Source organism: Aotus nancymaae, unplaced genomic scaffold (assembly GCF_030222135.1).
Source record: "Aotus nancymaae isolate 86718 unplaced genomic scaffold, 86718_ANA_hifiasm-v0.15.2.pri h1tg000058l, whole genome shotgun sequence".
Taxonomy (NCBI): domain Eukaryota; kingdom Metazoa; phylum Chordata; class Mammalia; order Primates; family Aotidae; genus Aotus; species Aotus nancymaae.
The window spans coordinates 43,056,933-43,081,745 of record NW_026988472.1 but is presented as its reverse complement, the minus strand read 5'-3'; the positions used below and the strand labels follow the sequence as shown (position 1 = coordinate 43,081,745).

At 44.1% G+C, this 24,813-nt stretch overlaps 1 protein-coding gene across 3 annotated transcripts in view; it reads left to right on the top strand.

Moving 5' to 3' along the window:
• The first annotated feature begins 408 nt into the window (after positions 1–408).
• Positions 409–24,813, top strand: part of CA5B (carbonic anhydrase 5B) — a 57,097-nt gene continuing 32,692 nt past the window's right edge. Inside the window, exons 1-3 of one of the 3 annotated variants that reach the window (XM_064364506.1) lie at positions 430–497; positions 15,754–16,075; positions 18,608–18,802. In XM_064364506.1, coding sequence (XP_064220576.1) covers positions 18,661–18,802 — 142 coding nt within the window. In that variant the 5' untranslated portion in view covers positions 430–497; positions 15,754–16,075; positions 18,608–18,660. Of the gene's footprint in view, positions 498–15,753; positions 16,076–18,206; positions 18,507–18,607; positions 18,803–24,813 lie in introns of those variants that run through there. The other 2 variants (XM_012434611.2, XM_012434626.2) reach the window with 2 other exon arrangements.

Genomic DNA, 24,813 nt, shown 5'->3' with positions numbered 1-24,813 from the left:
GGGGGAAAGTCACTTTTTAGATGAGGCTCTGAAGCCCCTAGTCTAGTTTCAATGCACAAATGCGGCCAGCGGCGAGCAGGAGGAGGGAGGATTAGTCTGGCGGGGGGGCGGGGGCGGGGGCGGGGCCAGAGCGGGGCTCAGAGGCTTGGCCCAGGGTAGAGGGAAGAGCCCAGGCGGAGCGCAGAGGCGGGGCTAGGACTGAGCAGTGGGATGGGGGTGTGGTCCAGGAGAGAGGGGCGTGGCTGTGGCTAAAGGGATATGGCCATGGTGGAGGGCGAGACTGGCACGGTTTGGTAGGGCGTTACCAGGGCGGTACATACGGGCGTAGTGGGGCGTGGATCTGTCAGATGGGGGCGTGGCCTCGGTTGAGGGGCGTGGTCCGGGTATGTGGGGCGTGACTGGGCACGAGGGGGCGTAGCTCTGATGGCGGGGCGTGCAGGCTGCGGATACCCGGAGACGAGCGAGCCGCTAGGTTCCTGATCTGGAAAGACGCTCAGGTAAGGATGGGTGGCCCAGAGGAGTTGAGGGGACAACAGGGGCGGGCCGATCCAGATAGGGCCGTGATTCTTCCCACGACTCTTCCCCACGCCGCACCAGGTCCCGGAACTAGGAGAGCTGTTGATCCTGCGAGTATTGTCTGGGTCCCGGCGGGGCGCCCCGGAGTACTGAGTGGGGCCTAATAGGGTATCGAACTCCTCCACCCCAGCCCTCTTCCTCCACTATGAAACTTACCAAACGGCTGTCATCCTTCAAGGTTCTTTGCACAGGACGCGATAACAGCTGTTCCAGAGAATGGGGAGAGGTGGGGTCGGAGGAGGGCAGTTCCTTGAGAGGTGGTGTTGCCAAGGTTGGTTGAATCTAAATAACTCCAGAAAGTTCAGCCTTCTGCGAAATAGCTAGAGACGGGGGTAAGGGCGACAAATCTGAGGTTGCTGTTCCAGAAACCGAGGCGCAGTAAACTGGGACTCCCTCAGATCTGCATTATATCGGCACCGCCTACTCTGTCAGGGGCTGTGGAGACTCAGCCACCTCCAAGACAGGGGATCAGCATCACAACTGTGCCATGCGGGCAAATCTGAGCCTTCTTCACTCTGCAGTTCTTCTTCTGGCCTTTTTGTTTTGTGTTCAGCCCTAAAGCTGAAGGAGAGGAACCTCCAAAATACAAACCTTGTTGGTTGTCCCAATTCTTGTGGCATTCAATGTTATATGCTTCTGCCCCAAGGCTTGTGGCAATTCATTAATATTGATGTCAGTGCCCCTCCCTCCAGTGTATTTTCACTAGGAAAGTTTGAGGGATAAAGGGAGTTAATGTGTACACCGTAGTTTGAAAAGAACTTATTCTCTGTTAGCCACTGAAAACCGTATTGCTTTCTGCTTCCCATTCGTCCTTTACTGATAATCCGGCCCCATCACCCTGCTGTTTAAAAGTCTTGATAGACTATGGAGACAAGTAGCCCAATTTCTTTCTTTCTTTCTTTCTTTTTGAGACGAAGTCTCACTCTGTCGCCCAGGCTGGAGTGCAGTGGTGCCATCTCGGCTCACTGCAACCTCCGCCTCCCGGGTTCAAGCAATTCTCTTGCCTCAGCCTCCCGAGTAGCTGGGACTACAGGCACACGCTGCCACGCCCGGCTTATTTTTTGTATTTTAGTAAAGACGGCGTTTCACTGTGTTGCCCAGGCTGGTCTCGAACTCCTGAGCTCAGGCAATCTGCCCACCTCGACCTCCCAGAGTGCTGGGATTACAGGCGTGAGTCACCGCGCCTGGCAAGTAGCCCTATTTCTGTGGTAAGAGAAGCTGCCCAGACCACATCCCTGAATTGTCCCTGCATATCCCTGAGGAGTGGCCACTCTTCTTGGGTATGTTGGAAATGGAAAACCGTAAAGCTTTCTAGGAATTTTCACTTTTACTCAGGTTTTGTTTTTTTTTTCACCTCTGCACCATGTTTGGAATTCACTGAAATGCCAAAAGTAGCCAGGGCACCGTTCTCTGTGCCTGTACACACCTGCCCTGTTCTCCCTGGAGCCAGGCAAAAAAGCTGCAACCACTCACAGTTGGAACGCAGTAAAGATTGAGTGAATTGTGAGTGAATGAATGAGTATTTGGGAAATTTGACGGAAAGGGGAAAATACATTTCATCTCATTGATGGCACTGGGCAATTAATTGCAGCACACAGAGCAGTTACTAGAAATATATTTTGAAACCTTTGGCTACCACACATTGGGATCATGCTCCCAGGGAAGAAGTGGGTGAGAGGAAGAAGCTGAGCTTTCTCAGTCAAGATATTGCAACATAATCTCTATTTAGATTTCAGGGAGTTACAAAAGGCTTGTTTCCTTTTAAAATGGGAGATGAGAAAAGGAAGGGTCAATCTGTTGAGAATCAGGGAATTGTTTCCAATGTAGTTGTTACCTTTAGTCAGAGTATGTTGTTGTTGTCTGTTTTGCCTACATATAAATGGCTTCATCAGGCAGAGTTCAAGGTACTTGTCATTTAATAAACGCAAGATTTATGAATGATTCATTGAGGGCTTTCAGAGTCTTTGTTTCCACACATTTCTAAGTCTGGAATCAGATAAGGGGCAGGTTAGCAAAATCCAAGGATATACATAAGTCATCAGTGATTGCAAAGAGCATATAGCATAGAAAGCTCCCCTGTGGCCCATCCAGCCCAGCGACCCATCTTTATGGACAAACTTACGTATGGACAGATTCTCCATGAAATACAGTAATGTATGGTGCTAGTTGATTGTCATGTGCTATGTTTGATGGTTAAACATTATTTTTGGTTTCACAAACTTGGCTTTTATGAATGCAGTGAGTGAGTTTAAATAACTAACTGTTAATAAACTGCTACTTTTAATTTAACAGAGAGGGTAGACCTTAGGCCTGAGCAAAAATAACCTCATGTGTTTTTATAGGTATTACAACCTAGCATTAGCTGAATTGAATTTCTGCTTACTTGGATTTTCCTGGAACCTCCTCACCTGGATCTTCCATGCTATGTTCCTTCCTTGATTGCCTTTGACTGTTCCTTCTCAGTCTCAGCATCCTTCATGGCTCCTTTTTGTCAGTCTCCCTTGATACACCTGTAGCTGCTGGGAGGAGAGAATTCTCCTTCTGTCTGTAGCTTCCTGACTGCTCCTGAGCACCAGAGCTGTGTTGCTAACTCTCTCCTAGACCTTTCCTGTCAGCTGTCCCATTGGTGCCTTAAATCCAATATTATTAGTGGGCTGGGTGCCATGGCTCATGCCTGTAATCCCAGTACTTTGGGAGGCCAAGGCAGGTGGATTGTTTGAGGCCAGGAGTTTGAGATCAGCCTGGACAACATGGCGAAACACTGTCTCTACCAAATATACAAAAATTAGCTGGAGGTGGTGGTGCTCCTGTGGTCCCAGCTACTTGGGAGGCTGAGGTGGGAGCATCACTTGAGTGTGCGAGGCGGAGAATGCAGTGAGCCAAGATCGTGCCACTGCACTCCAGCATGGGTAACAGAGACCCCATATCATTCTTTTGTTGTTGTTGTTGAGATGAAGTCTTGCCCTGTCACTGAGCACCAAGGCTGGAGTGCAATGGTGCGATCTCAACTCACTGTAACTTCTGCCTCCGGGATTCAAGCGATTCTCTTGCCTCAGCCTCCCGAGTAGCTGGGCTTATAGGCATGCACCACCATGCATGGCTGATTTTCATATTTTTAGTGGAGATGGGGTTTTGCTATGTTGGCCAGGCTGGTCTGGAGCTCCTGCCCTCCAGTGATCTACCTGCCTTGGACTTCCAAAGTGCTGGGATTACAGGCATGAGTGTCCATGCCTGGCCCGGAGACCCCGTCTCAAAAATACATATATATGTGTGTGTGTATATATATATGTGTGTGTGTGTGTGTGTGTGTGTGTGTGTGTGTGTATATATATCTCGAATATGATTAGACGTATGACCTGCCATCTTTCCCTTCCCTGTTTCTCATGACAAGTTCTCTCTTTTTAATATTTATTTTTAATTTTTTTTGAGATGGAGTCTCACTCTGTTGCCCAGGCTGGAGTACAGTGGCGTGATCTTGGCTCACTGCAACCTCCGCCTTCCAGGTTCAAGCAATTCTCTGCCTCAGCCTCCCGAGTAGCTGGGACTACAGGCACACGCCACCACGCCCGGCTAATTTTTGTATATTTAGTAGAGACAGGGTTTCAGCATCTTGGCCAGGCTGGTCTTGAACTCCTGTCATCGTGATCTACCTGCCTTGGCCTCCCAAAGTGCTGGAATTACAGGCATGAGCCACTGTGCCCTGCCTGACAGGTTCTGTTTTTCTCTTCAGGGATTCATCCTCATTCTACTGCCACCATCACTCCAGCCATTAAATCATGAGGTCTTCCACCACTTCTTCCTTTTTTTTCTCCTTTAACTGAGTGCCAGAGCCTACATTTTAAAAATCACAATGGCTATCTCTTGAATACCAAGTCACCGAGGCAAGTGGATCATTTGAGGCCAGGAGTTTGAGATCAGCCTGGACAACATGGGAAAATCCCATCTCTACCAAAAATACAAAAATTAGCCAGACGGAGTGGTACGCCTGTGGTCCCAGCTACTTGGGAGGCTGTCCAACTCCACTGTCACTGCCCAGTTCAGTGCTTCATATTCTTTCACTCAGATTACTGGAGTTTCACTTTAAATTCCTCATGCTTAAAACTGAGCTAATTATTTCCCACCCAAAACCTGTTTCTCCCACTGTCTTCCCTATCTCAGTTCATAGTAACTTTATCTTTCTGCTTGTGTAGACCAAGAATCTTCCAGTAATCCTTAACTCCTTTCTTTCACATCTTATGGACTGTATATTCAAGATATATCAAAAATCCAACCACTTCTTACCACCTCCACTGTGACATCTGTGGATTAGTTCAAGCCTTGGATTATCCTAAAGGATTTTCCTACTTCTTTCCTACTTCCTAATCCTTTCCTGTTCCTGTCTCTACTCCCCAAGGCAATTTTCAATAGGACATGATCTCTGCTCACTACAACCTCCACCCCCCGGGTTCAGGCGATTCTCCTGCCTCAGCTTCCTGAGTAGCTGGGATTACAGGTGCCTGCCACCATGCCCAGCTAATTTTTGTATTTTTAGTAGAGACGTAGTTTCACCATGTTGGCCGGGCTGGTCATGAACTCCTGACCTCCAGTGATCCTCTCCTCCTGCCTCGGCCTTCCAAAGTGCTGGGATTGCACACATGAGACACCATGCCTGGCCTGAGTGATCTTTTAAAAATGTAAATTGGATTATGTTACTGCTCTGCTCAGAAACCTCCATTGTCTCCCCACTTCACTTAGAGCAGTAGTTTTCAACCTGTGGTAACCCTACTCCCCTCCCCCAGGGGACATCTGGCAACATCTAGACAATTTTTGTTTTCACAACTCTAGTATAGGGTGGAACTGGCATCTATTGGATGCTAGCCAATACCAATGCTGCTAAACACCCTGCAATGCACAGGACATTCCCCCACAACCAAGAGTCATCTGTTCAAAAATGTCAACAGTGCCAAGACTGAGAAACCTTAAAGAAAGAACCCTTGCAATAGCCTGGAAGTCGTGATCTGTCATCCATTACCTATGGACCTCATCTCCTACTGCCTTCCTCCTGGCTCACTCTACTACCATATTGGCCTCCTTACTATCTCCCTTGAATATGCCAGACATATGCCCACTTCAGGATCTTTGCCCAGGCAATTCCTCATGCCTGAAATGCCCTTCCTTTAGACAGTCATGTAACTAATTCCCTACCTCCTCCAATCCTTTGCTCAAATTTTATCTTCTCAACAAGGCCTCCCATGAGCAATATATTTACCTTTCCCAAGTGGCACTCCAAATTCATCTTACCCTGCTCCACCTTTTACTGGACATATTCAAATTGTCTCTACAACTGACTTGTTTATTACATTTGTTGTTTATTATCTGTGTCCCCCTACTAAAATGTAAGCTCCAGAAGGGTAGGGACTTTGTTCTGTTCCCCAATGAACCTAGAACCATGTTTCACACTTAATAGATATTCAATTGATATCTTAATGAAGAATAAAAGAATGATGGATTGAATGAAGGATGGTTAAAGGAATCACCTCCTCCCTGACTTTCCTGGCCCCATTCGTTCCCATCCATTATCACTGCTTTCTCCCGTACACGTGGAATAATATCCAAAAGGCTTCCAGTCTCTTGGAAGTTCATATTCCCCAAATTAATCTCAAACCCTTATCTAGCCCCACCTCCTGCTGCATCCCCTGGGCATCTGTTTGGCCAGTGCATTGACAAATATTAATAGCAGACTTGGAATGAAGGGAAGTTCAGAAATACTCTTGGCTTGCTTTAAAAAAAAACAGGTTTGAGGTTTGTGGGGTTTTGTTTTTGTTTTGTCTAAAGAAGAAAAAGGAAAATATTCAGAGTCAGGGTCCCCTGCAGTGAGATCAGCACTATTCTGGGGCACAGATAGAGGTTCAGACTTTTGGATCACTACAAGTAATTCACCACTGAGTGTGGAGGAGAATGACTGAGAGGGTGAAGGTGAGGGATAAGTCAGGCCCTCTGGAGCCCTCCTGCACCCTAGCCCTAGAAAGCCAGTCTGGATGTACAGGAGAAACTTCCTCTAGGCCAGGTATTATAAAAATATAACACCCTCTCCCAAGTGGTGGCCTCTAGACTCGGTGTTATGCAGACAGTGTGATTGCAGAATGCAGGGCAATCCTCAAGGCATGACCATGACCCTGGCTGTCAGCCCCAGCCTGCTATGCCTCAGTGCTTTCCTGATGGCTCTCTGTGGAGCAGAGTCAAGAGTCACTTCCCAGACTTCTCTGAGTGCCATGCTAACAGGCCTCAGACCCCCACACAGCCTCTTGTGCAGAGCCCTGTGCCTTAGCCTCGTGTGTGTTCACTCATCTGTTTGTACAGCTCTCCTGGCTGGGAGGCATGTCCTTGGCCTTGTCTTATCACAATCTTCCCTTTGAAGACAGAGCCCACATGCCCTTTCTGTTGACTTTGCATTGTACTTGCCATCATCTTCCCAAAAATTATTATGTCTCGTTCTCACTCGATTGTGAGCAAGAAAGGAGGCCTTTTCCACTTGCTTGCCCACATCCCCCTGACACTGGAAGTGTTTATTGAACAAACCTAAGGTTCTGCCCATTTTGACCCCAATTGTCCTCTTCAGCCTTGGGGCCTAATCACCCCCTGCCACCTCCTCATCATCGCTGAAGGTTCCCCTGTTCATCCCTCTGCCTTTGCCTCCCTGTTAAACTGTCTCTCTCCTATGATACATTTTTCAGATGCCACCCTTTCCTGAAACTTAGAGCCTCTGCCCCATATATGCTCATTGCACTAAATCAAGGCTGTCATCGTGTCCAGCTTTGATTAAGAAATATCTGTTTATGGCCAGGCATGGTGGCTCATGCCTTTAATCCCAGTACTTTGGGAGCCCGAGGTGGGCAGATCATCTGAGGTCAGGAGTCCGAGACCAGCCTGGCCAACATGGTGAAACTCCGTCTCTGCTAAACATACAGACATTAGCTGAGCATGGTGGCAGGTGCCTGTAATCCCAGTTACTTTGGAGGCTGAGGCAGGAGAATTCCTTGAACACAGGAGGCAGAGGTTGCAATGAGCCGAGATCGCACCACTGCACTACAGCCTGGGTGACAGAGCAAGACTTTTTCTCACAAAAAAAAAAGAAAGAAAGAAAGAAAAGAAATATCTGTTTAATTAGGCTAAGTAAAATAAGCCAGTCACAGAAGGATAAATACTATACGATCCTAGTTATTGGAGGTACCTAGAATAGGCAAATACACAGAGACATAAAGTAAAATAGTGGTTACCAGGGGTTAGGGGATGGAGGAGGAGTTCATGTTTAGTGAGTACATAGTTTACGTTGGGAATATGAAAACGTTTTGGTTACAGATGGTGGTGATGGTTGCACAACATTATGAATGTATTTAATGCCACTGAATGTATACATTTACAGCTGGTTAAAATGATAACTATTATGTATATTGTATCACAATTTTTAAAAGGTAACAAAAAAAGAAGTATTTGTTTAAATAGCTTTTCTTTGTAGAGTGCAAGCTTGTGGGAGTGGAGAAAGAGCATGATCTTTTCATCTTATACAAGCACAGTGCTTGACATGAGATAATCACTCACTATTGCTTCAGTTCAGGAATGGAAATCAGTGGGAAGGAAGCACAGTTAAGGCAAGGTTTCCCCATATCTTTTAGGAGGTTTTGAAATCACATTTTATCAAATCAGTTTTATCAGAGGGAATCCTGATTAGTTGCAGTTGTTTGTTTGGAGTATTTATTGGCTTTAAAAGAAAAAGAAAATGATATTAAAAGTCATCCAAAATGACTATTTTGTTAGCTTTTTGCATTTATACGATGGGTAGCATTTTAACAAAATCAATTTGATTAATAATAACTTATTTATATAACACTTAGCAGCTTTTTCAGAGAGCTTTCATAGCTTGCACCATTTGAAGCCACAGAAAGCGTCAACTTCTTATAACCGAGCAACTATTTTTCCTGCTTCTTGGGTTCTAGATTCTTGCATAAATTTAAGGATGTACTTTAAGCATTAATCCTAACCATTTCAGTTCATATTATTGTAACTGCTCAAGAGGTTCTTCTTGCCTGCCACACAAAGAAAGACCATGGCATTGTAACCGCCTAATGGGTTCACCTTGCCTGCTGCCTGGACAGAATTGATTTACCAAGACAGGGAAATTGCAATGGAGAAAGAGTAATTCACACAGAGCCAGGTGTGTGGGAGATTGGAGTTTGATTATTACTCAAATCAGTTTCCCCGAGCATCCAGGGATCAGAGTTTTTAAAGATAATTTCTCAGGTAAGGGCTTGGGAAGTGAGGAGTGCTGATTGCTCAGGTTGGAGATGGAATCATAGTGGGTGGAAGTGAGGGTTTCTTGCTGTCTTTTGTTCCTGGATGGGATGGCAGAACTGATTAAGCCAGATTACCGGTCTGGGTGGTGTCAGCTCAGCCGTTGAGTGCAGGGTCTGCAAAATATCGCAAGCACTGATCTCAGGTTTTACACTAGCAATGTTATCCCAAGGAGCAATTTGGGGAGGTTCAGACTCTTGGAGCCAGAGGCTGCACAACCCCTGAACTGTAATTTCTAATCTCGTAGCTAAGTTGTTAGTCCTGCAAAGGCAGACTGGTCCCCAGGCAAGAAGGGGATCTTTTTTGGAAAGGGCTGCTATCAGTTTTGTTTCAGAGTCAAACCATGAACTGAATTCCTTCCCAAAGTTAGTTTGGCCTACGTCCAGGGATGAACAATGACAGCTTAAAGATTGGAAGCAAGATGGAGTTGATTAGGTTTGATTTCATTTACTGTCATAATTTCGTCAGTTATAATTTTGCAAAGGCGGTTTCAGCATTGCAGTAAAGAAAGAGTTTAAGTAGTCATGAGGCCGGCCACGCCATGTAGGAGATGGAATTAGTACTCAAATCATCTCCTCCAAAGCTCATAGGTTAGGAGTTTTTCAAAGGCAGTTTAAGGGAATGGGTAGAAGTGGCTAGGCTTGCTGCTGATTGTCTGAGGAGGAGATGAAATCATACTGTCCTCTTGCAAGCTGAATTGCTTCTTTCTTTCTTTCTGGATGGGGCCACAGGAGTGGGGTTGGTGGGTCCAGGTGGAGCCATGGGTGTCAGACATGCCAAAAAAACTGAAAAGATATCTTCAAAAGCCAATCTACAGTAGTGGTATTATCTACAGGAATGGCTGGCAATCTATGTCTACACCTTAGCACAACCGCGGGCCACATGTGGCCCGGGATGGCTTTGAATGTGGCCCAGCACAAATTTGTAAAATTTCTTAAAACATTATGAGTTTTCCATACAGGAGTGGTTAAAGTAATATTCTTTTTAAGGAAAAAAAAACATTATGAGTTTTTTTGTGTGTCTTTTTTTAAAGCTCATCAGCTATTGTTAGTGTTAGTGTATTTTATGTGTGGTCTATGACAATTCTTCTTCCACATGGCCCAGGGAATCCAAAAGATTGGACACCCCTGCCTTAGCAGAATAAGGCTCCTCTCTTCCCCCAGATTGATGGCTTTTTATTAGCTTTACAAACGTGGTTGAGTTTTGGGCAAGGCCTATTATCATTTAAACTATAGCCTAAATGTCTTCCAAAGTTCACTTGGCCCAATAGCCCAGGAATAATTAAGGAAAAGGCAAGATGAGAGGTGGATTAGCTCAGATCTCTTTCATTGTCTTAATTTTCTCACTGATGTAATGTTTGCAAAGGCAAACATTCATTATCCATTTACTCTGTTGAGCTGTGATGATAGATTATGCAGGTTCATGGTCTTCCAAGTTAGAAAGAACATAAAATTTATCATCTGAGATTCCATCCAAGATGAGGGTGGCCATAATAAGAGAAGTAAAATGTTTCTTAAAAGTTAGGTTGATATTGAGAAAGTTTATCAGGTTACTGGGCTTCTTTGCCATTTTTTTAACTTTGAAAAAATGATAGTTTTCATATTGTGTAATAAACTATCACCAGAGCCTACTTCATACAGATAATTTTTATGGAGAAGAAACTGAATTAGGAGAATGTGTTCCTGTGAAAGATACAATGAAGGATAAATTGATAGGATGTCTGGGAATTTGCTTCAAAATAAGCTGGGGAGGAAAAATGGCAGGGGGCAGGGGTAGGAGAAATATAAATAAAACATGATTAGCCATGAACAGACAATTGTTGAAATGGAATTGGTTTTATTACAGTGTTCTCACTATACTTCTATAAAATTGAAGTTTTCCATAATAAAGCTTTTCTTTATTAAGAAAAACAAAGCAGAGTGAGATTCTAAATTGAAGTTGCCAATGGTCTATTGTTCTTTAAGTCTGCCCAGTTAATTGAGTTAAGTAAGTTATTTGAAAACAGGGTGCTAATGAAGTGACTTTCTTGTCTAGGGTAAATACCCGGGGTTTGGTGTCTCACACCGAGAAGATTAACGACACAGACACACACACATGGACTGGGTTAAGGAGTGGAAAGTTTAATAAGGCAGAAGAAAGGAGAGAGGAGAGCTGCTCTCTCTCTTGCGAGAGCGGCATCCAAAAATGGCCAAAGTGGTGGACTGCAGCAGATTTTATAGGCAGGCTTGAGGAGGCGGTGTCTGATTTACATAGGGGCCACAGATTGGTTCCAACCAGGTGTGACATTTACATAGCACATGGGAAGGCTGGTCTCCCCACCCTAATCTTATTATTCAAATAGGCTTTCTACTAGGCCAGTGCCATCGTGTTTGCTCCTTACCGTACACATGGCTGGCAAAGAGAAGATGAAGCTGCCATTTTGCACATGCCTAGTTCTAGGTAGCATTTTTCTATTGGTACAAGCTTCCAGCTTGCTTGTCTGTGTCTGCAGCTCGATTTTACAGGCTGATCTTTGTTCTAAAAGAAAATGATTTAGGGGCTGCTTTTTATTAAAAGGAAAACCTTACTGAGGACTCTGGTAACCTCACTATCTGCCTAAGTAATTTCTTCTTAACTCCTATATCACTATTAGTTAGCTGAAGACACTATCAAGATAACCCCTTGAAAGTTTATTACCAGTCCATGTTTGAAATCCTGAATCAAACATTTACATCTCTTAAATAAGGTACATTTTGACATACATGCTCCCTTCAAAAATGTATATACACAAATGCACACATAAAACTATAAGCAGGCCAAATGCAGTGGCTCACCCCTGTGTAATCCCAGCACTTTGGGAGGCCCTTAACCAGGAGGATTGCTTAAGTCCTGGAGTTTGAGACCAGCCCAAGTAATACAGTGAGATCCCCCCATCTCTAAAAAACAATAAACAAAAGTAGCCAGGCACGGCCAGGAGTGGTGGCTCATACCTGTAATCCCAGCACTTTGGGAGGCTGAGGCAGGAGGATCACTTGAGGTCAGGAGATGGAAACAAGTCTGGCAAACTTAGTGAAACCCTGTCTGTACAAACAATACAAAAAAATTTGCCAGACATGGTGGCAGACACCTGTAATCCCAGCTACTCAGGAGGCTAAGGCAGGAGAATATCTTGAACCTGGGAAGCAGAGGTTGCGGTGAGCTGAGATTGTGCCACTGTTAGAAGCAAATTTTTCGGGGCCACAAAAGAAATAGTACTCGAACATAAATTTTATCAGCACGGCAATTTTTACTTCTATAGAAGGATGTGTCTCATGGATGGAACAGAGAGCACACCTGAACAAGGGAGGGGAAGGAGTTCTTATCCCTGACAAAGATAACCCCTACTGCTGTGTCATTCCTCTATTGGCTAGGGTTGGACTGCACAGTCTAAGCTAATTCTAATTGGCTATTTTAAAGAGAGCAAGGGTATGAGCCAGGGTGGTGGGGTGAGCAGTTTAGACAGGAAAGATGGTTATGGAACAGATGACCAAAGGTGACTCAGGATGGAGCAGGTGACCAGGGGAACAGATGTGAACTACTGATTAGGGCTGGCGGGAAAGTTGTTTACTGAAACTAGGGGCAAGGAGACGAGGAGAATGAAGAAATTAAACTTTAAAATGGAGAACAAAGAACGTACTGGCATACTGGTTCTTTGAAGAGAAATTTGGAACTCACGATATTCAACGCTACTGCACTCCAGTCTGGGCGGCAGAGCAAGACTCCATCTCAAAAAAATAAACAACAAAAAAAAGCTAGGCATGGTGGCACATGCCTGTGTTACCAGAAAGGGGTCTCTATCCAGACCCCAAGAGAGAGTTCTTGGAACTTGTGCAAGAATTCGGGGCAAGTCCATAGTGTAAAGTGAAAGCAAGTTTACTAAAGAAGTAAAAGAATAGGTCAGGCGTGGTGGCTCACGCCTGTAGTCCCAGTACTTTGGGAGGCCAAGGTGGGCGGATCATGAGGTCAGGAGTTTGAAACCAGCCTGGCCAACGTGGTGAAACCCCATCTATACTAAAAATACAAAAAAATTAGCCAGGTGTGGTGGCGCATGCTTGTAATCCCAGCTACTCGGGAGGCTGAGGCAGGAGAATTGCTTGAACCCAGGAGGTGGAGGTTGCAGTGACCCGAGATCACACCATTGCACTCCAGCCTAGGCAACAAGAGCAAAACTCTGTCAAGAAAGAAAGAAAGAGAGAGTGAGAGAGAGAGACAGAAAGGAAGGAAGGAAGGAAGGAAGGAAGGAAGGAAGGAAGGAAGGAAGGAAAGAAGGAAGGATAGATAGATAAAGAATGGCTACTCCATAGGCAGAGCAGCAGCTTGGGCCGCTTATCTGATAATACTTATGGTTGTTTCTAGATTATATGCTAAACAAAGGGTAGATTATTCATGAGTCTTCTGGGAAAGGGGTGGACAATTCCAGGAACTGAAGATTCCGCTCCCCTTTTAGAGCATGTAGGATAACTTCTATTTAGAGCATATAGGATAACATTCTCACTAGCACCATGACAGCTTACAAATTGCAAGGGAGTTTGTAATTTGTCATGGTGCTGGTGAGAATGTGTTTTAGCATACCGATGTGGTATAATTAGCATATAATGAGCAGTGAGGAAGACCAGAGGTCACTTTCGTGGCCATCTTGGTTTTGGTAGGTTTTGGCTGGCTTCTTTACTTCAACCTGTTTTATCAGCAAGGTCTTTATGACCACTGTATCTTGTGCTGACCTCCTATCTCATCCTGTAACTAAGAATGCATTAACCTCCTGCGAATGCTGCCCAGTAGGCCTCAGTCTTATTTTACTCAGCCTGTATTCAAGATGGAGTTGCACTGGTTCAAATGCCTCTGACACCTGTAGTCCCAGCTCCGTGAGAGGCTAAGGTGGGAGGATAGCTTGAACCTGGGAGGTTGGGGCTGCAGTGAGCTGTGGTCACATCACTGCATTGCAGCCTGGGTGACAAAGTGAGGCCCTGTCTTAAAAAAAAAAAATTATAAACAAAACTGACTTTAACTTTGGCTTGTGAATTTCAAACACCTTTGCACAATGCAGATGTACTTTATATGTCACCAGCCTACACACCCAGGGTAAGGAATTAGGCCTGGAAGTGAGGCGCTTCCTGCCAGTCCCTCTTTATGTGATTTGAGTTCATTGTACATTGGCAAAGTGGCAAATGGCACTAGGTAGAAAGACTGATACAGTACTTGTTCAGGCAGATGGCTTGTTGATAGCCAGTGAAAGAGCTCTGCCTGGAGCCCTCAATTGTTCCTTGAACGGTAGTGATAGGAAGTAACTCAGCAACTTGCTTTCATTGGACATGGCTTGTCAGGTATAATTTTTCCTCTCCTTTCACTTAGGGATAGCCTTAAGTTACCACCACATGAAGTTTGGGGGACACATTCAAACCATAGCACAGCTCCAGTCTTAAGGCAGTCTGGAAGTAGAATTTCCTCTTTCTCGAGGGATCTCAGTCTTTTTTCACTTAAGGCTTTCATCTGATTGGGTAAGGCCCATCCACATGAATGGTAATCAACGTTATTTCAAGTCTACTGATTTAAATGTTAATCTCATCTAAAAAATACATTCAAAGTGACATTATTATTTATTTTTTCTTTGAGACGGAGTCTTGCTCTGTGGCCCAGGCTAGAGTACAGTGGTGCGATCTTGGCTCACTGCAACCTTCACCTCCTGAGTTCAAGCGATTCTTGTGCCTCAACCTCCCAAGTAGCTGGGATTACAGGCACGAGCTACCACGCCCAGCTAATTTTTTATTTTCAGTGGAGACAGGGTTTCACCATTTTAACCAGGCTGGTTTTGAACTCCTGACCTTAAGTGATCCTCCTGCCTCAGCCTCCCAAAGTGCTGGGATGACAGGCATGAGCCACCACACCCGGCCTCAAAGTGTCATTTAAACTGGTATTTGACCAAATACGTGGGTACCATGACCTAGCCAGGTTGACACATACAATTAAGCATCCCAGTAGAGAGGCCTAGAACAGATCTTTCACTGCCTCAGAAGGAACCGGCCCTGCAAACAACTCGAACCTCAGCCTTCTAGCCTCCAGAACCATGAGACAAAAAATTTAAGCCACCCAATCTATGGTACTTTCTTCCAAGCTAATACGTTGGCCTGAAGACCTCAGGTAGGGAGTTGGGCCTAGAGATAAGGAACCTCCATGGGATTCACTGACTTCCAACCAGTCCCCTTTAATGTAATGGCCGCTCATCTCTGGCTCCCTGAGTTCAGTGCACATTAGCAAAGTGATGCATATGCAGAGCGAAGCTCATGGCACTGTGCCGAAAGATCGGCTTCTCACCCTGCTGTGCTTCATTTCACAATGCGCACAGAGATAATTCTCCCTCCTTCCACATAGGTGTAGCCTCCTCCCATCTAGCTCAGATGGAGCAGGGTCAAGGACAGCAGTACAGAGAAGAGCTATTTCACAGCCAATTACTCGCAGCAATGTGCACAAAGAGAGGGATGGATGAAAGCACAATATTTGCCTCCTTGCTCAGCATCACTGGGAACCGTGACGTGGGTTTCATTTCTTACACTCTTCTTGGAAAGATGGTATGAAGAAATATATAAAGTTCAGGTCTGTAAGTGAAATGCATCAAAGTCAAAATAAAAGAGATGTATCTTTAAATGTAACTTACGTTTATTGAGATGGCGTCTCCCTCTGTTGCCCAGGCTGGAGTGCAGGGGCACGATCTCTGCTCACAGCAACCTCCATCTCGGGGGTTCAAGTGATTCTCCTGCCTCAGCTTCCCAAGTTGCTGGGAATACAGGCATGTGCCACCACTGCCAGCTAATTTTTTTTTTATTTTTATATATTTAGTGGAGACGGAGTTTTACCATGTTGGCCGGGCTGCTTTCGAACTCCTGACCTCAGGTGATCTGCCCACCTTGGACCCCCAAGTGACCGGATTACAGCGCTGGGATTACAGGCATGAACCACTGTGCCTGGCCCAAATGTAACATTTTATTTGGGAAGCAAGAATCACAATTTGGGGCATACACACAGACTGGATGGTCTTCAGCATGTCTGAGGAACAAAGAGTAGGCTGGAAGTTTTATAAAAAGGAGGAATGTTACGTATTGTTTTGAAAGAAAATTCATTGGCACTAGTAAAGTTTTTGGGACCTGACAAGCACTAACTGGTGAGTAGTGGCGGTGGCTAAACCTATTTTGAGAGGCACAGCAAGTTGTTTTAGTAGCTATAAGATAAAACTGGTTTCAGGTTACAACAGTTTTAGCAACTGGCTTATGGAAAATTTAATTCTTGGAGCAGGTGCTATGTGCCCTGAGTACTGCTTCCCCCTGTCCCTTTGACTCTGATTTAGTTGGGTATGACAAGAAGCACCCAATTTCAGGATTTCTTTTGGCCTGGGGCAGGAGTATTTTTTGTTTTTGTTTTTTTGAGATGGAGTCTTGCTCTGTTGCCCAGTCTGGAGTGCAGTGGCATGGTCATGGCTCACTGCAGTGACCTCCTGGGCTCAAGCGATCCTCCCACCTCGGCCCCCTGAGTAGCTGGGACTACAGGTACCCACCACCATACCTGGCTAATTTTTTATTTTTCGTAGAGACAGGGTCTCATTATGTAACCCAGGTTGGTCTCAAACTCTCTGAGCTCAAGAAATCCTGCCCCTTTGGCTTCCCAAAGTGCTGAGATTACAGGAGTAAGCTACCGCACCTGGCTGAAAGACCGAGTCTGTATGATCAGCTTTGACAAGTGTGTCTTTAGTGCCCCTCGACTTCTCTTTTTGTGCCTTTTGCCCCTGGCCATGGTGATATTGGTGAGCCATCCTTTTTGCAGGAGAAGGTAGAATCTGAGGCAATAGAATACCCTGCTATCAAGTGGTTTGCTGTGTGTTTCCCTTGATCATCACTTTTTTTAAACGTAAACACCAGGGGTTTTTTTGTTTTGAGTTGAATTAGATAAAATGATGTGGACACACATGGAGTGATTTTAAGGAGCAGAGAGTTTAATAGGCAAGAAGGAAGGGAGAAGACAGAAGAAGCTTCCCTTATAGAGACAAAGAGGGGTGCTCCAAAGCTGAGAGAGGAGACCCCAAATGGGATGGAAACCAGCTAGGTATGTGTAGAGGCTGGAGAAGGCGGTGTCTGATTTGCATAGGGCACAGGAGATTAGTTTGACCAGGCATGTTATTTATTTAGCCCGTGAAAAAACTGGCCCTTCCACCCTAGTCTTTTAATATGCAAACGCAGGGCCCCATGATGTTCTATACACGTGGGGATATGTGGGGGCGACCATGTTAACAAGCACATGTGGGGACAAGGGCAAGTCAACAACGGTGGGAATAGCCATGTTGGGTGGACCCAGTTTCTAATGGCCTGCATTTGCATATCAATAACTCCTACCAAACTAAGAGATGCAGCTCTGACCGAGGCAGACATTGTCCCTACCACTGTGGGGCTTAGATAGTGGAGAGGATACAGTCGAAAACTACATTCCTGGTCAGATATTAATTCAACTGCAATAAGCACTGTGACCACAAAGAGGGTTCTGGGCTGACCTGGTGAGCATGTGGTCAAGGGAGCTTTGAGGAAGTGACACTGGCATCAGTCACTTGAAGAGGGGCTGGGGATTCACCAGGCACAGATGCAGGGAGAGTCCAAGAAAGAAGAGCATCTGCACAGGCCGAAGGGAAAGACAGGAAGGAGTTGGAAGAACTGAAGTCCAAGTAGCTGGTGGGCGGGCAGGAGTACAAATAGATTTTAGCAGGGCCAGGGCACATGGCCTTGTAGCCATACCACAGTCATGGTTGCACAACTGGTGTCCTGAACAGCTGTCTGAATGTGTCTCAAGTACTCAGAGTAAACACTTCAAAATCTGTAGTGGAATGAATTCGTAACCAAGAAAAATGGATTTTTTTTTTCATTTCAGAATGTATTTGTTCATTTGGAACAGGGATAGTTTTCATGGAAAATGGATGAAGCAATATTGGGGTGGGCAAAGTGTTGAAAGTTAATATTATTATAATTTCAGAACACCACAGTGAATACCTTGGAAAGGATCTTCTGAGACTTTGACTGTGACCATGTGAAAAGTAGAGAGAGAATTCAGGATTAACTTTGTCCATTTTCCCATGTTCAAGGGCCATTACGTTACACCTAAAATTGGCAGAGTCACAGATTATATTTAAGCTCAGATTTCAAAACTACCCATGACTATTTTGGCAGGATGTATCTTGGTTTTTTGTTTCGTTTTGTTTTGTTTCTTAAACAATCTAGATACAGATGTTTGTTTTTATTCAGACAGCCCGGAGGGAGCTTTAATGTTGGGGTTCTTTGTATATGTAAATACCATGCTGGATAATTAATTGGGATTTCCTGAAGCAATTTGTTTTTAATTTTAAGAAACTTTACTGTAAACAGTTTTTTCATTCTTGTGGATAAAGAGAAGCTTTTCTCTGGACTTCTAATATTTGCCAACCCTGAGGGCAAGGCAAAGCATGTGAGACTGTCCTCAGGACCCTCCCTGCCCTCCCCAGAGGGGACCAGTGAGTTTGAGGAACAAGAGTGGATAAACTATTGACTCTCATCTGCCCTCCCTCCCTCCACCTCTGGGTGTGTATTACTAGTCAGAATGTTGTTATACTTACACGTTTCTCCATGATCTTAAGTCTCTGTCGTTTACAGCTTTCCCTCCTCTGCCCTCCTTCCCTTAGGTTATTAGATTCCTGCAACTTAACTGGGAACTGTTCAAGATTTCAAGCTAAAGATGGTGGTGATGAACAGCCTGAGGGTCATTCTTCAAGCATCACCAGGCAAATTGCTGTGGAGAAAGTTCCAGATTCCAAGATTCATGCCAGCCAGGGCCTGCAGCCTCTATACTTGTACTTACAAAACCCGGAACCGAGCCTGTGAGTACACCACTTCCTCAAAGAGAACAAAAAGGGCTCCAGCCTGGGTGACCGAGCAAAATCTCCTCTTTTAGAAAAAAAGAAAAGAGGGAGTAAGTGCGCAAGAGCAAAAAAACTTGTCTACAACAATCACACTTGATAAACATTTGTAGCTATGCTGTCTTTGGTTTTCCAGTGTAGGATTATATGCCTTATGAACTGTGAGAATAACTGTTTATTGATTCATGAAAGTAATTGTAGAATGGTCTTTCTTGACTAATTTTAGCATGTTAAAATGATGTCATGCAGAAACTGGATAAGAGACAGATCCCAGTTTTTAATATTTTGGAACCTGTTGTTTATTATTTCTTGGTAACAATTGTCTTTTTTTCCTTTTGAACAAAGGTTAATCCACAGACCACAGATTATTTCTGGGAATCTTAAGTTTCTGGAAATTGCATGTAAATGTTTGTAAACAGTTTACTAGCTTCAACCTTCTGGAATATTCTGTCCTGGGTTAGGAATTACAGAGTTAATTCTAGCTGGCCAGTTTACAAGTGTGTGCTCTGCTGTAAGGATGGAAGACTGAGTCAGGCAGGAAATGGTCCTCTGCCTACTAAATGCTAGTAGCACCCTCATGAAGTTATAACAACCAAAAATGTCTGCAGACATTGCCCAACAAGCTCTGCGTGACTGCCCTAGAGAGGGCAGTTGAGAGGATGGGAAAGGATAATGTATGTATTTGTGGACAGATAACTTTGAGTTACTGGAGAGCTGAAGTGGCTAAGCATTATCATTAAGGAGGAATTTTACATGTTTTCCATTATTTACAAAACATTGGCACAGAGTTTTCAAATGTTGGACTGAACTGAGGTATAGGTTTCTCCATTTTGGTGTTTATTTTCTTTGACACTATCTGCACATAATAAAAAGACTGGGTAAGAATGGAATGCTTGTAAATGAGTAATGCTAATCTAGCTACATCCAAGGGCTTGAAACTGCCCCACATATGTATTTTCAGTGTACGTGTATTTTGTTTCCTTCAACATTGACTGTGGTCTTTTTCAAATAAACGGGCCAGGGCATAATAAATTTCTGGTTGCTGGGTGTGGTTTCCTACGAGCATGCCACATCCTACCGAGACTGGCTTGTTCCGAACACTGGCACTTTGTGGTTTAGGGTTTGTATTGGAAAGTATTAGTTTGCTTTTTTTTTTTTTTTTGACAGAAAGTTGAAATTAAACGCCCAAATCCGGTATGCTTATGTAGTTAGGAAAGTTTGCTGCCTTTAGTGCTGACAAAAAACAAAAAAACAAAAAACAGTAGTGGCTTCAGGAGGGGCGGCTTTACTTAGTGAATTTCCCACAACAGATGACGTGTTATTGTTTCTAAGTTACTAGGAAAAACGGGACAGTCACCATTTGATTCCGTTTGTGGCATATTACACTGTTTCCAACCTGGTTGCCCCAGGGAGAATATTGTGGTCTTTGCTGCCCCGGGCCTCTGAGCAGATTCTATTTCTGTCTGGTCCCTCATATGCTCAATTGTAAAGAGGGTTCTCATTGTTTCTGACAGCTCAGTACCTCAACAGAAGGCCAGTGTACACTTGTGCCTAAGAATGACCCGAGATTCTTGAGGGTTAGAGAAGATAATACGTGTCGATGAATAAAGCCAAACTCTGTAAAATATTTGAAGAGGTTCATTCTGAGCCACCTATGAGTGACTGTGGCCCATGATACAGCCAAGAGGTCCTGAGAACACATGCCCAAGGGGTTGGGTTACAGCATGGTTTAGGGAGACAGAAGTTACAGGCAAGACATAAAAACAGGCAAGACATCCAAGGTGTACATTGTGAGGACAAAGCTGATTTTTTTTTTATCCTTGCCCAAATTTCTATCTAAGGGGTCTGGGGAGTCATGCCCTACAAATCATAAATTCTCACCAGATGGATTTTATTTAACCCTATATATCATGATTTACTTTCCAACCCGACATTGGCATAACATTACGAAACAAAGAAGAAAATCAAAATGTTTTACTCCAAAACATGTTTCTTTTCCATATTTTGAAATGGCCTTGCAAAGCTGTTCTGTGTGGGGGAAAATCTGTATCTATAAAGAATCTCTATTAACATAGCTACATCTTTTTTTCCCAGAACCTCCCAATCTTAAAGAGATTAACTAAAATCTGAATAGGAAATATTTGTCATCTATTGTCCCTAAGGGCAGCCACTATAAGACTTCAAAAGAACTTTGGTCCCCATAATCTTTATCTTAACCTGAACATTCCATTTCTACAAATCCCAGGTCTTTAGACATACTCAACTAATTTTCAACCAGAAAATGTTTAAATTTACCTATAGCCTGGAAGCCCCCCTCTGCCCTCACCCTGGCTTTGAGTTGTCCCACCTTTCTGGACCAAACCAATGTATTTCTTAAATGGATTTGATTGATGTCTTATGCCTCTCTAAAATGTATAAAACCAAGCTTCGCCCAGACCACCTTGGGCACATGTTCTCAGGACCTCCTGTGGGCTGTGTCACAGGCCATGGTCACCCATATTTGGCTCAGAATAAATCTCTTGAAATATTTTACAGAGTTTGGCTCTTTTCTTCGACAATTGGTTTGGCAGGGAAGGGTAGGACATCTCTAAGCAGGTGCTTACAGGTCATAAGTAAGTGGATTCAAAGATTTTTTGACTTGCAGTTGGTTGAAAAAGTTAAGCTTTGCCCAAAGAGTTGAAGTCAACTGGAGTTAAGATAAGAGGGGGTCGTAGAAGCCAAGGTTCTTGTTATGTAGATGAAACCTCACAATAGCAGGCTTCAGAGAGATTAGATGGTAAACATCTCTTATAGGACCTTAAAAGGTGTCAGATCGCTCCTGGATCAGGAAAAGACCTGGAAAGGGACAGGGCTTCTCTACAGAATACACATTTCTCCCACAAGGGATGGCTTTGCAGGGCCGTTTCAAAGTATGTCAAATAAATATATTTTGGAGTAAGGCCAGGTACAGTGGCTCATGCCTGTAATCCCAGCACTTTGGGAAGCTGAGGCGGGTGGATCACCTCACCTGAGGCGGGAAGCTGAGGTCAGGAGTTTGAGACCAGCCTGGCCAACATGGCAAAACCTCATCTCTACTAAAAGTACAAAAATTAGCCAGGTGTGGTGGTATGCGACTGTAATCCCAGCTACTCAGGAGGCCGAGGCAGAAGAATCGCTTGAACCCAGGAGGCGGAGGTTGCAGGTGAGCTGAGATCATGCCATTGCACTCCAGCCTAGGCGACGGAGTTTCGTGCTTGTTGCCCAAGCTGGAGTGCAATGGCACCATCTTGGCTCACTGCAACCTCCACCTCCCGGGTTCAAGCAATTCTCCTGCCTCAGCCTCCCAAGTAGCTGGGATTACAGGTGTTATAGGCATGCACTAGCACACCCAGCTAATTTTTTGTATTCTTAGTAGAAATGGGGTTTCACCATGTTAGCCTAGCTGGTCTTGAACTCCTGACCTCAGGTGATCCACCCGCCTGAGCCTCCCAAAGTGTTGGGATTACAGGTGTGAGCTACTGTGCCCGGCCTTTTCCAATGATTCTTAATGTTCATGATCTCCCTACTTTTAGAAGGAAGAGAAACATGTTAGGATAATAGGAACTAAAGAAGGCAGCACTGTATAAAATGTAGCCACTAGGTCGGGCGTGGTGGCTCACATCTGTAATCCCAGCATTTTGGGAGGCCGAGGTGGATGGATCATGAGGTCAAGAGATCGAGACCATCCTGGCCAACATGGTGAAATTCTGTCTCTACTAAAAATACAAAAATTAGCTGGATATGGTGGCGCGCGCCTGTAGTCCCAGCTACTCGGGAGGCTGAGGCAGGAGAATCACTTGAACCCGGGAGGTGGAGGTTGCGGTGAGATCATGCCACTGCATTCCAGCTCGGTGACAGAGCGAGACTCTGTCTCAAAAAAAAAAAAAAAATGTAGCCACTAACCCCATGTGGGTATGTATATGTAAATTCATTAAAATTAAATTCATTACAATTTTATAGCTACATGTGCCTAGACCTTAGTATACTGGACATTTCTATCATCAAAGAAAGTTCTATTTGACAGCAGTAATCTATATCATAACTGTACTGTGTTTGAAAGTTATTCTATTCTTTCTCCAATTAATTTTGAAGAAAACAAATAAAGCCTGGAGATGAATAAAAAGCTTGTTTTGCAGTATTTTCACAAAGATTTCTGATAATATAGACTCAGGAAGCCCCTAGATGATCTTTTATTAACATACACATAACCTTGAGAAACAATGAGCTGCTTAAGAGACACTTAGAATTACATTAATGGCCTCAGGGTTATCTTCAGCTGATTGGGACTGACAAATAGCCCTGGAACTGATCACCAGGAAATGTGGGCTTTAGTCTCCTGTGCTGATAACTGCATGTGTATCCTGTGGCTAATGGACTCGGCATCCAAGTGCCTTTTATAGCCCTGATGATGCCCTAACAAGGCAATTTGTGATTTTACGATCATCCTCAACCAAGTCATACAGAGGGTCCCTGTGTATACACCCATCACCGCATTAAGGCCAAGGCTTACACGAATGGTCTTCAGTAACATGAGGAAGTAGCACATCCCTCATAAAAAGGGCAGTACATAGCAAGGGACCAGAAAAAGCACACAAGGGTATAAGGCAACGATTTCCAGTAGATAAATAATGTAAGCTACAAATACGAGCTATATGGGTAATTCTATATTTTCTAATAAGCCAGATACAGTGGCTCATGCCTATAATCCCAGGACTTTGGGAGGCCAAGGTGGGAGGATTGCTTGAGGCCAGGAGTTTGAGACCTGCCTGGGCAGCATAGCAACACCCCGTCTCTACAATAAAATAAAACAAAAATATGGGTAATTCTATATTTTGTAATAACTGCATCTTAAAAGGTACAAGTAAACAGATTACATTACTGACTAATATATTTTATTTAACCCAACTGACTAATATATTTTATTTAACCCAACTGACTAATATATTTTATTTAACCCAACTGACTAATATATTTTATTTAACCCAACTGACTAATATATTTTATTTAACCCAACATATCTAAAATATTATCACTTTAACATGAAATGAAAATAAGAATTATAAATGAAATGTTAATATTGTTTATTTTGTACTAAGCCTTCAAAGCCCCTGGTATTGTACATTTATATAGTGCACTTCATTTTAGACTAGCACACAGGGACAGTGCTACCATATTGGGGAGCTCAGGAACAGAGAGAATAGGTGTTAAGGAGTAAGAACAGATGAAAGATGCTTTATTTAAGGTGGGATTGTCAGAGAAGGGGCTTGAACTGCCCTTGAAAGCCTGGTAGAATTTTAAGAAACAAACGAATAACAGGTAGATATGATTAGGTGAACCTAAGAGGTGTTCAGGGTAAACCAGCATGCCTGGTAGAGATGGTACCTGCGAGGTAAATGTAGGGAGCCTTGGTATCAATTTGTTTGATTTTCTGTATCAGTAAAATAAGCATTTAGTACCTCCTCTGTGCCTTATACCAAGTAAAGCCCTGGAGACTGTAGAAAAACTGCAGGACACAGACCTCATGGGCTTGCAGTTGACATAGGCCCTTTGGGCAGATGAAGCAAACACAGATTACATGAGGAATGGTTGGGTGCTAAATGGTGTGAAAGCAAATTCAGTGTGTGTTCAGAAAAAGCAAACCTCAGAGTGGTTGGAGAATAGGTCATCAGGGAGATAAGACTTGAACTAGAAAAGATTTCTGTAAGTGTTAAGGAGAAGGAAGGGCTTCTAAGCACAAGCCAAAGTGGGAATAAAGGCCAGGTGTGAGGCTCGTGCCTGTAATCCTAGCACTTTGAAAGGCCAAGACAGGAAGACAGCTTGAGCCCAGGAGTTCGAGACTAGCCTGGGCAACATAGTGAGACCCTACCGCTACAAAAAAATTTATTAAATTTTTCTTTTTTTGAGATGGAGTCTTGCTCTGTTGCCAGGCTGGAGCGCAGTGGTGTGATCTTGGC